Source organism: Mauremys reevesii, linkage group 3 (assembly GCF_016161935.1).
Source record: "Mauremys reevesii isolate NIE-2019 linkage group 3, ASM1616193v1, whole genome shotgun sequence".
Classification (NCBI taxonomy): Eukaryota; Metazoa; Chordata; order Testudines; family Geoemydidae; genus Mauremys; species Mauremys reevesii.
The window spans coordinates 35,959,567-35,971,663 of NC_052625.1; the positions used below are offsets into that span (position 1 = coordinate 35,959,567).

The 12,097-nt window shown below is 38.6% G+C and overlaps 1 protein-coding gene across 7 annotated transcripts in view; it reads left to right on the top strand.

Moving 5' to 3' along the window:
- EML4 (EMAP like 4) overlaps positions 1-12,097 on the top strand; it is a 262,705-nt gene that overhangs the window by 243,259 nt on the left and 7,349 nt on the right. For all 7 annotated transcript variants that reach the window (XM_039529317.1, XM_039529314.1, XM_039529315.1 and 4 more), the window contains 2 exons: positions 8,323-8,410; positions 9,750-9,848. In XM_039529317.1, the coding sequence (XP_039385251.1) occupies positions 8,323-8,410; positions 9,750-9,848 (187 nt within the window). The remainder of the gene's footprint in view (positions 1-8,322; positions 8,411-9,749; positions 9,849-12,097) is intronic.

Sequence of the window (12,097 nt, forward strand, 5' to 3'; positions counted from 1 at the left end):
GTGTTTTTATATTTGAACTAGGTCTGTCAGTTAATCACAGTTAACTCACACGATTAACTCAGAAAGATTAATCGCACTTATAACAAGAGAATACCAACTGAAATCTATTTAATATTATTGGATTTTTTTCTACATTTTCAATATTGATTTCAATTACAACACAGAATATAAAGTGCATAGTTCTCACTTTATATTATTATTTTTTATTACAAATATATGCACTGTAAAAATGGTAAACAAAAGAAATAGTATTTTTCAATTCACCTCATACAAGTAATGTAGTGCAATCTCTTTATTGTGAAAATGTAACTTAGAAATGCAGATTTGGGGGGGATTACATAACTGCACTCAAAAACAAAACAGTGTAAAACTTTAGAGTCTACAAGTCCACTCAATCCTACTTCTTATTCTGCCAATCGCTAAGACAAAGAAGTTTGTTTACATTGATGGGAGATACTGCTGCCTGCTTCTTATTTACAATGTCACCTGAAAGTGAGAACAGGCGTTCGCATGGCACTTTTGTAGCCAGCGTTGCAAGGTATTTACATGCCAGATATGCTAAACATTTTATGTCCCTTCATGCTTTGGCCACCATTCCAGAGAATATGCTTCCATGCTGATGATGCTCGTTAAAAAAATAATGCGTAAATTAAATTTGTGACTGTACTCCTTGAGGGGAGAATTGTATGTCTCCTACTCTGTTTTACTCGCATTCTGCATATATTTCATGTTGTAGCAGTCTTGGATGATGACCCAGCATATGTTTGTTTTAAGAACACTTTCACAGCAGATTTGACAAAACGCAAAGAAGGTACCGATGTGAGATTTCTAAAAATAGCTACAGCACTTGACCCAAGGTTTAAGAATCTGAAGTGCCTTCCAAAATCTGAGAGGGATGAGGTGGGGAGCATGCTTTCAGAAGTCTTAAAAGAGCAGCACTCTGATGTGGAAACTACAGAAGCTAAACCACCAAAAAAGAAAATCAGCCTTCTGCTGGTGGCATCTGACTTAGATGATGAAAATAAACATGTGTCAGTCAGCACTGCTTTGGATCATTATCAAGCAGTACCCTTCATCAGCATGGATGCATGTCCTCTGGAATGGTGGTTGAAGCATGAAGGGACATATGAATCTTTAGTGCATGTGGCACATAAATATCTTGCAACACCAGCTACAACAGTGACATGCAAATGTCTGTTCTCACTTCAGGTTATATTGTAAACAAGAAGCGGGCAGCATTATCTCCTGAAAATTGTAACCAAACTTGTTTGTCTGAGTGATTGGCTGACCAAGAAATAGGACTGAGTGGATTCATAGGCTCTAAAGTTTTACATTGTTTTGTTTTTGAATGCAGGGGGTTTTTTGTACATAATTCTACATTTGTAAGTTCAACTTTCATGATAAAGAGATTGCACTACAGTACTTGTACAAGGTGAATTGAAAATACTTTTTTTTGTTTTTTACAATGCAAATATTTGTAATAAAAAATAAACATAAAGTGAGCACTGTAGACTTTATATTCTGTGTTGTAATTGAAATTAATATATTTGAAAATGTAGTAAACATCCAAAAATATTTAAAATAAATGGTATTCAATTATGTTAAAAGCGCAATTAATCGTGATTAATTTTTTTAATCACTTGACAGCCCTAATTTGAACCAGTGTCAGCCCATGCGTAACACTCCCATCCTCCAGCACTTTGTATCTTTCCAGTTGTGAGAATTTTTTCCATTATTCTTGAGCGGTAGTATCCCCTTACTGGGAGAATATACTGGTTAGAAATACTATTAGTCTTTAATAGGTAGAATTTCTGATTATCCAAAGATATCATTTCAATTCATGCAGCTGTCTGAAGAGCTGCGATGAGTCCATCACAGGACTGGACAGCCCCATGGAATAGAGAGGAGGCACTATATAATTGGTATGATAGCAACAAGCTAGCAGTTTTACAGTACTTTTTGTAAAACTTCCACTTTTTCCATAGCTGAGAGGCTAAAAGTTGCTAGTTGCTGAGCAAACAGAGAGGTACATGTAAGCTGATAAGTAACAGTCAGCATGGATTTGTCAAGAACAAATCGTGTCAAACCAACCTAATAGCTTTCTTTGACAGGGTAAAAAGCCTTGTGGATGAGAGGAAGAGGTAGATGTGGCATATCTAGACTTTAGTAAGATATGACCTTCTCATAAACTAGGGAAATATAACTTAGATGGAGTTACTATAAGGTGGGTGCATAACTGGTTGGAAAACTGTTCCTAGAGAGTAGCTATGAGTGATTCACAGTCAAGCTGGAAGGGCATATCAAGTGGGGTCCCCCAGGGATCAGTTCTGGGTCCAATTTTGTTCAATAGCTTCATCAATGATTTAGATAATGGCATAGTACACTTATAGTTTGCGGATGATAACAAGCTGGGTGGGAGTGCTTTGGAGGATAGCATAAAAATTCAAAATGGTCTGAACAAACTGGAGAAATGGTCTGAAGTCAATAGGATGAAATTCAAAAGTACAAATGCAGGAAGGAACAATCAGTTGCACACATACAAGATGGGAAAAGACTGCCTAGGAAGGAGTACTGCAGAAAGGGATCTGGGGGTCATAGTAGATCACAAGCTAATTTTGAGTCAATAGTGTAACGCTGTTGCAAAAAAAAGCAAACATCATTCTGGGATATATTAGCAGGAGTGTTGAAAGCAAGACTTAATTCTTCCGCTCCACTCCACACTGATTAGGTCTCAACTGGAGTGTTGGGTCCAGTTCTGGGTGCCTCATTTCAGGAAAGATGTGGACAAATTAGAGAAATTCCAGAGAAGAACAACCAAAATGATTAAAGGTCTATAAAACATGACCTATGAGAGAAGATTGAAAAAATTGGGATTGTTTAGTCTGGAGGAGAAGACTGAGGGGGACATAATTTTCAAGTACAAAAAAGTTTGTTAGAAGGAAGAGGGAGAAAAATTGTTCTCCTTAACCTCTGAGAATAGGACAAGAAGCAATGGGCTTTAAATTGCAGAAAGGGCAGTTTAGCATGTACTTCCTAACAGTCAGGGTGGTTAAGCACCGGAATAAATTGCCTAGGGAGGTTGTGGAATCTTTATCATTGGAAATTTTTCTGAACAGGTTAGACAAACACCTGTCAGGGATGGTCTAGACCAGGAGTTCTCAAATTTTGTACTGGTGACCTCTTTCACACAGCAAGCCTCTGAGTGTGACTCCCCCACCCCCTTATAAATTTAAAACACTTTTTTATATATTTAACACCATTATAAATGCTGGAGGCAAAGCGGGGTTTGGGGTGGAGGCTGACAGCTCATGACCTCCCATGTAATAACCTCACGACCCGCTGAAGGGTCTAGATAATATTTCGTCCTGCCGTGAGTGCAGGGGACTGGAGTAGATGACCTGTCGAGGTCCCTTTCAGTCCTATGTACAACCCAAATCATCTCTGAATCACCTGACAGCATCCTAATTAAGCAATATTTCTATCCATGCTATACATTGCAGCTAATATAATTCGGATCTCTGTCCATTAAAATTGGCTAGTTGATTGCTACAGAAAATCATGGGGCTGGATTATATACTCCTTATTTCTGAGAAGTCTCATTTTACCCAGTCTTAAGCCATGTGAAGAGCACCTAGATATTATGGGGAGGGGCGATTCATAACAGTTTGTAGCAATAATGTGAATGATTTTCATTAATTTCAGATGTCAGGTAGATTTCCAAATAAAATGAGGTACAGTAGGTGTACTTAAAATGTTCCTTACAGATATAGAAAAGTTTTCATTATATTCATGATACTTAAAATGGGGAATATCTCCAGAGCTGAAAGGAATTTTTTAAGTGTGCTCAGTGTATAGCATGATTTAATTATTATTCATCATTATCTGTTACCTATTCATTCAGTGCCACAAACATCTTGATTTTTACTGTTGCTTCAAAGAAGGGTAAGTTGCAGTCTGAGCCGTGGACATTGTGATCCGTGGATTATGAATTTACCACCTGAGTCCATTGAGGCAGATAAACATTAGCAGTGAAAGGGGAGGCTTCTGTCCAGCCAGATATTTTCAATAGCCAGTTATAAGTGCACAGTGTGTGAAAGGAAGTGTGCCTCTCTGTGGTAGCTGCTGAAGGAAGATTTTTATTGGAATATAAAATTGTACTGTTTAAAATATTATGACAATGTTTTATGTTTAGATTCATCCTGTCACGGTTGCTTGCTTGAAGGGATTTTCCAGCACAGAGCCCATAGCCAATAGCTTTGTTCACCCTCCCACCACCCCAAGGAATTTTAACAGCTGCCAAAGGTCTGGCAGGATTTAGTAAACGGCTGTCCAATTTTTTTTTCCATGTTGGAGTTAGTTTGCAACTTTTAAGGATTTGAAAAAAGAGAGGAAAAAATCCTGTCTCATTTTGTGTTTAATTTTTTTTCAGTGATTTGTAGGTCTCATAAAATATAATGCATCCTTCTCTCAACTACGGTATAGGTCTGTCAATCAACAATAAATTAATAACCTCAAAGGCTATGACTAATCTTAAAGTACATAATATCATCAGGTCTAGTCATTTTCCTAAATGTAGCAAGTCCTCTAGGGGACACTGGCAGGTCGGAGAGGAGAATGATAAATGTATCTTTATATACATGCTGTATAATTTTGCAAGAAACTCAGTAGCCATCACATATAAGAACTTTGCATTGTGTGGTTGCTAAGAAGAGGACTCATTGGGAGGGACCGTGCCCCAGGTCCTGAGTCACATAGGAACACACATCTGCAGAGAGAAATGGGGCAGAGAGTGATTGTCCCCATGCCATGAACTAGACGAGAGGATGAATGGAGGTGGGGAGGCCATCTTCTGGTGGATATGGGGGAGGTTCATTAAGGAAAGGAGAGGGAAGAAAAGGTGGAAGACTGTGTGGTGGGGGTGGGGGGAACAGAAGCCAAGTTTACTCATCTTTGGTCTATAAGGGTAATTTAACTTTTTCCTTACCTTTTGAGATGTTAGGAACCCTTTCACAAAATTACAGACTCCATTATATGGACTAAGGCCTGGCTATCTTTTGGATTTTTTCAGAAATGTTAAGTAGATTAAACCCCCTAGAGATACATTTACAGATGGGAATATATATTAAATTAAAAAATCCATCACCACATTCTCTACTGAGAACCTGCTCCCATGAATTTTGACATTGGCTTAAATAAGAACAGGATCAGGCCTAAGGATCTTTAACACAAAGGTTACCATGAGTGTGGGTTTATCAGTTACACTGATGACCTTGTGTACGCAGGGAAGAGTGACTTTGTGTTTTGGCACTAGTTGAATATGCACATGCTGTAGGGCAAAGAGCGGGGATTAATGACGGATATATAAGGTTATGCTCATAATGCTAGCTATTGATCCATCAACCTTGCATTGTGGCCGTTTGCCAAAGTATCCTAAGTACTTAGGAGAATCCAGGGCTGTAAACTAAATGCTGACACACACATGATTTAAATCAACTTTAACAGCTGAAAAAGTAAGATAGTAGATTTGGATTTTGTCAGAAGACTGAAACAAAGTGCTCCATTACAAAGCACACACAGCAGTGCTGACTGATGTCACAGTTCATGTTTTACACAAGGTTTGGCTAGAGCATATAATTTGGCTAGAGTTGCTTCGTTTTAATGCTATGTAAAGAAAGGCTCATTTGAATACAGTATTTCATTTGTAATCTGGTTTGACTAATCTTGTTAACTAATTCTAATGAATAATTCGATATTAACTTGGTTAATTAATTCTGCCAGTATGATATGCAGATTTCTTAGGGCCAGATTGTGATTGGCTAGAACACAGAGATGAATAGGAAGAGGAAGCACACAAGGAGGCTCCTACCCCATTACCCATCACGTGACACTCACACTTCTTGTGTTCAGGAGATTGCAGGAGCTGTCCCCTTCATACTTCTGCCAGGGGTGCATATTGCCACAACGATGTGGAGAAAAAGATGGGGCAATGCCCTCCACCCCCACCCCTGCCAATGGACAGTCAAACTAGGGAAATATGATGCAGACACTGGTAGGGTGTAGCAGCAAATGTGGTCCCAGAATTCATCATGGAGTGATGCAGCTTCCCAGGGCTGTGTCCATTGGTGTGGTTAAAACCTTAAAATTAGCCATACAGCCATTGTTCAAATAGTGCTGTGGCCTGATTCCACAACCTTTCCTCCCGTGATTAGTCGTTATTTGTGCAAATAGTCCCGTTACAGTCAGTGGGAGTCAAGGTTACTTGTGTGACTAAGCGTCACACAAGGATTAGGCCCTCTTGTGCAGTGTATTTGTAGCTGATTTGTGGCAAGAGCAATCATTACCAGAAAAAGAACAATATTCACAGCAAATTAATCTGATAGCTCATCTCCCTGTGTATATTGTACCATGAATGTGTCCTGCAAGAGTTTTGCCCAGCTCAAATTGAAAACTCTTGGTTAAATTATATTTGCTAGTTCAAAGTGTTTTCTTAAGGCTATAGTGTATATTTATCTTTCTGTAGTTTTCCAAATCAACTTGCTGTAGATTTACAATCTCATAAAAATCATACTTGTTCAAAACGAAATACAGCAAAACTAGCGTTAACTGGCAGCCCAAGGAACCAGCAATGTCAGTGGCCTAGCAGAAGTAGACTTTTACTAAAGGTCAAACAGAAGTGTGCTTGAATCCTTACAGACGCTTTAAATTGGTCCCTTGAGAAACAGAATTGCCTGTTAAAGGTTGTATTTAAGTGGAGGTTTCAGTGTAATGTAGCCATGCTCAAGAAAAACCTTGTTTTTCAGAAATGAGTTATAAAGTTATGGTTTCATTCTGCAGTTGGATTTCTTATTATAACTTGATCAGTGTAATAATATAGAAGATATGGAGGGATTTAAAATCTGCAGTGCAGTAATCTGAAATTAAAACTGTGCAGGTGTGCATTTTAAAAAGGTGTTAATTGAGTAGGATAGATAGAAACATAAAGCAGGGATCAGGTGCAAGTTTCTTAGTAAAAACAGAGCATACAAATCCTGAGCTCTGTAATCTGCAGCCTTTCAAGATATTACCTCACCCACCTTGTTTTTTTCTGCAGTCATTTAAGAATTGGTCTGTATTACATTACATCTGTCATGTTTCTGAGTTTCAGTGTGGATTTATAACTTACCAACAGACTGTTCAGAGTTGTGAACCGTTTCCAAATAAAAAACTTTTTTTTTTTCATTGCAACTTCTGGATTGATTTTCTACCACCTGAACAAATGTAGTATCCCCTTTCCTTCTCTCTGTGCTAGCCTGGGGCTGCCTACAATGAGCTTATTAAGGGGAAGTTTGAGCCCTTTAAAATAGTTTACACTGCTGTTCCGTAAAAATAAGAACTGGTAGCAGAATGTAAGATTATTGGCAAAACTGTATGAAAAGTTTACTTGCTGTAGCATGGAGAGTGTAAAAATAAGAGAGCTTCCTGTGAGTCTACGCTGGCTTCTTTGAATCTGACTAATTGATAAAAGCAATGTTTATAAGACTTCAGGCACATTTATTTGTAATCATTTAATCATCCTTAAAGGAGAAAAGTAGGAGACAGCTATTGGAATTTTTTGTTGTTCATCAGAGTGTCAGTTTTCTGTATTGCTAAGGTTTGTGGGCCACATTTCAAGAGAGCCCAGCACCAGTAGCTCCCAGTAGGCTGAATTTTCACAAGAGCTCATCTCCTGGCAGCTGCAGTTGAAATTAGTAGGTGCTGTACATTTCTGAAAATCCAGCCGCTTACTCAGGTGCCTAAACAGGAAGTGAGCTTGCTAAAAACCCAGTTGCAACCATGAGTGCTGAGCACTTCTGAAAATCTGCCATTTTCCCCTACCTTTAGTAATGCAAACTCATGCGTTTAGTCTCGGTGCCCTATCAAAAGACAATTCAATATGATTTGTTTTTCCTAATTGACTGGTTCGAAGTAGAGCTCTGCTCTGTCACTTCATGAACTCATCCATACTTGAACAACTTGTCTGCTTGGATTAATTTGTACCGTGAAGGGGCAATATTGTTACCAAGGAAGAATCCACCTTACTCTGAAACTCTAATAGGTTACGGGAAAGGCACTTTGCCAGATTCATGTTTGTTTAGTCATTGGCAAATGTCTCTCTGTGTAATAGGAATCTTTACAGGAATGCAAATGTTTGCAATAGATCATGGAAAAAGAACAACTTATTACTACTTCTGATTTTAATTATCCTATGCCTTGTTAGTTTTTCAGCCATCACTGGACAAGTTTATGTTTTAATGATGATGGAAGTTAAAAGTTTCATGTTGGTATTATTGTGTTATTCTTTAGGGACATTCCAGCTATATTACACACCTTGACTGGTCCCCGGACAACAAGTATATAATGTCAAACTCAGGAGACTATGAAATACTATACTGTAAGTATGAAATTAAATTATATGTACGGGACAGAAATTTGCCTTAGCAATCATAGTACATGGAAGAATGTATGTGGTCAGGGCTGTCTGTGCAAAATGCTTTCTGACAAAGGAACTAATTTGAACTTTTGTAACCTGATATCCTGATATTATTCAGAGCTGTGTATTACCTAATGGCAATTCCAAATATAGTTTACTTCTCTACAAGGTCATAAATCAGGATAACAACTTAGAATTTACAGAACAAGTGGCACTAGGTTATGATGTTGCTCCAAAAGGTTTTGCACTTTGAAAATAGTATGTATAGGTTGTCTATTTAGTATCAACAGTGTATAAGATTTGCAGGAGAAAAGCTTGAACCAATAACAGTATTTGTATAGCTGTATAGTAATAGTATTTGCATACCTTCTGCCTTTTTTAAATGTATGTGTTTATTAGATGTGTCTAGCAACTATGCAGAACCACACCTAAAGCAATGTGAGCTGGTCAGAGCACAGACATTTTAATCTATTTTAAAAAAAAGATTTTTTTCCCCCTATTCTCTTTGGAGGAAGTCATCAGTTTGGAATTGATGGGCTGTGGCTCCTCTTTCTTTACAAGCATGAATAACCGCTATTTGCAAATGAAAAATGTCTAGCACCTTCTCAGGTCTGTTCCTCAGCTGTCAGCTGATAGTTCTGGATCTGTCCAAAGTTTCTGTGACTAATTGTCTATGCAGTCAGGTGAAGGGCTGCAACCCATCAATGCCAAACTGCTGAACAGAAAGACAGAATCATTCCCTTTCTGGTTACAAGGTGAAAGGGGATTGAGACTCCAGTGGCAAATGGTTCCTCACTACCTAGAATCATGATTTTCTTTAAAGTGAACTTCCTGAGTGAGTGTGAGTGAGTGACTACTACTCCTAACAAGTATGAGGTCTGGCAGCATGGGAGCTGAGATGTTAATTGAAACATTTTATAAAGCACTTTAATGAGGGAACCAAGAAATGGGGGGTGGGGGTTAGGTCCCAATTCTGATCTTAGGCCAGTGTAAATTAGAAGTAATGGAAGGTGAAATCGAAGTAGTTGGAGATACAAAGGTGTAAAATTAGTGTAAATGAGAGGAGAGTCAGGCTCTTGGGTCCAAAATAAAGCTCAGAAGTACTTGGAATTTGGTGAAGGATCTCTCCCACGATGGAGGAATCTAGTACTTTCCTTGTCATTGTCTTCCCAGAATGATTCAAAAATGGTTAAAAAAAAATTGCACTTAATTAGTTTCTCCAACATTCTTAGTGTCTTCAAGGAACAAAATAGGTGGATCTAATTCATATGCCATTACTGTTAATTCACGTCTTTTAAAGGGGACATTCCAAGTGGCTGTAAACTTATCAGGAATCGTTCGGATTGTAAGGATATAGATTGGACGACGTACACTTGTGTGCTAGGGTTTCAAGTGTTTGGTAAGCACCATTTAACATGCTTTTTCCCCTTTGTTTTGTTTAACCTTTATTATGCTAGATTTTGTCATTGGAAATACTTGATTAATGATCATGGTACAGTAATTGGAATGTCAGTACAGAATTGCTTCAGTTACCTCATGGTAGTATTATTATCAGATACCCCCAACAATTCCCTTATGTCTGACACACCATCCCAGGAGACTGCCCGCAATGCTGGTCATGTGATCAATCTTAAGCAGGACGTAGCTCTCCAAAGGTAGATATTCTCCATAGATAATACATATTCATCTTCATATTAAAGATTTGGGGGTTTTTTTGTTCTACTAATTTTAGACTCTGGAGTTTGGGCCTTGAGCCATAAACTGTTCTGTTTTGAGAGATGGGAATGGGGATGGGAATGGGGGGGGAGAGAAAGTACAGTAAAGATCTGAGGTGTATACTTTGTACTATGTAGTCCATGACTCAGGATGGTGGCTACACCATTTGAGGACTACAGTCAAAGATAAGCAATGTGCCCTATGTCTGCAAAGGAGGAGTGCTTTAAAAAATTAAACAGATTTTTTTAAAACAGATCTACAAAAATTTAAAGAATGAACAGTGTTATGTATGATTTTTATACCAAAACTCAGGGCTGTGGCTGAATAGTTCAGGTTATTTTCTGCAAAATGGCATTCTGTCAGTCCTAAGTAAGAGCCCTTCTGTGAAGTGTTGAGGGATATTGTTCAACTTACCAATGTTGTGAACCAAGTCATGTGAGCAGGGTGCTAAATGTTTCACATTCACCACTAGTACAAGAGATCTGCCTCTGGTGTTCACACTTATATGAAACATAAAAAGTAGGTAGAAGCAAGTTAGTAAATTCTTGGGGATCAGAGATCAGAGCGTGCAAAGCTTTTCTTCTTGGCTAGTGGGAGTTCACTTTTCAATGCCAATTTATTTGCTGGAAGGAAGAAAATAGAGATATGTTTTTCTGAATGCTTACTCTTCATGTAGCCTTTGATGATAACCACATGCCCCCTCTGAGAGGATCTCCTTAATACGCGAGTGCTCTAGAAGGGCTACATTTAAGTTGCTGGCTACAGTGACACTCTTATATGTCAAATAAGCCGGGCACCTGATAGTTTGGTCTTTATAATTGAAGACCTACAGTCCTTTCTCTTTAGAGGTGGATAGTTGAGATATGCTGGAACATGCCTCTGGTGTAGGTGAACAGATACCTACACTGCTGCTTGTTGGTATTTTGATTAGATTCTGGCTCCTGTTAGCCTGAAAAATTAATTTAATGTTCTACATGCACATGTTTATCCAATCTCTGTTGATGGCATTCAGAGCAGATGGCTGCTTTCTCCTGAAGCTCTGGGTGTGTAAGGCTGGATTGATTAATGATATTTGTCTGCAGCATTGATTTCCTAACTTTCTTTGCTGTTATGGAGCAAATACTGAAAGAGTGGAAACTGTACCATGAAGGAATGGGTATTGTTAGTGCCTCACAGGAGATTCATCAGGTAGCAATGAGGAAGTGCAAGGAGCCAAGCTTTCAGCATTTTCACAAGAGTTTAATGTCCTGGTCAGTGAGCAATGAAATACTTTAAGGGCGGCAGGAGGACTGAGCCGGGCCTGTACCCTCTGTTATGTTATGATAGGATTTGAGGCACTCCTTATACGTTTTTTTTTACTTTACATTTTGAGTTAATGAAAGATGCCGTCTTGCAAGCACTAAAACTACAGCAGCACTACATTTAGCAACATAGCAGATACAATATGGGTAGCAGCTGTATCAGATTCCCTACTCTTTCTCAGACGTGCCCTTCAACCAGGATATAAAGGGACAATGTCTGGAGATGCAAGAGGAATTCTGTTTCCATGCTCAATCAGTCATTAGCTATACTGCTGACATTGCATACAAGAAAGGTCAGTTGTGGTGGTACCAGTATCTCTATGATTTGAACACTTATTCACTCTGATTTGGATCTAGACCACCAGCTCATTCTACTTAGCAGCCATCAGATAGGAGCTAGTGATGACCTGGGCCAAATTCAGCTCAGATGACATGCAGATGAGCAGCTCTGTATTTCATTACCAGTACCCTATGCCACCCAGGCCCTTTCTCTTGTGTATTTTAAACTGCATTTCAGTTGCTGGTAATTCTGGTCAGAGTTTCTGATTTATCTCCATTCCATCCAGATTATTATGCACTTCTACTATTATGTACTAAAGTTTTATTAAACTTAACAGCTCTCAGATTCTTC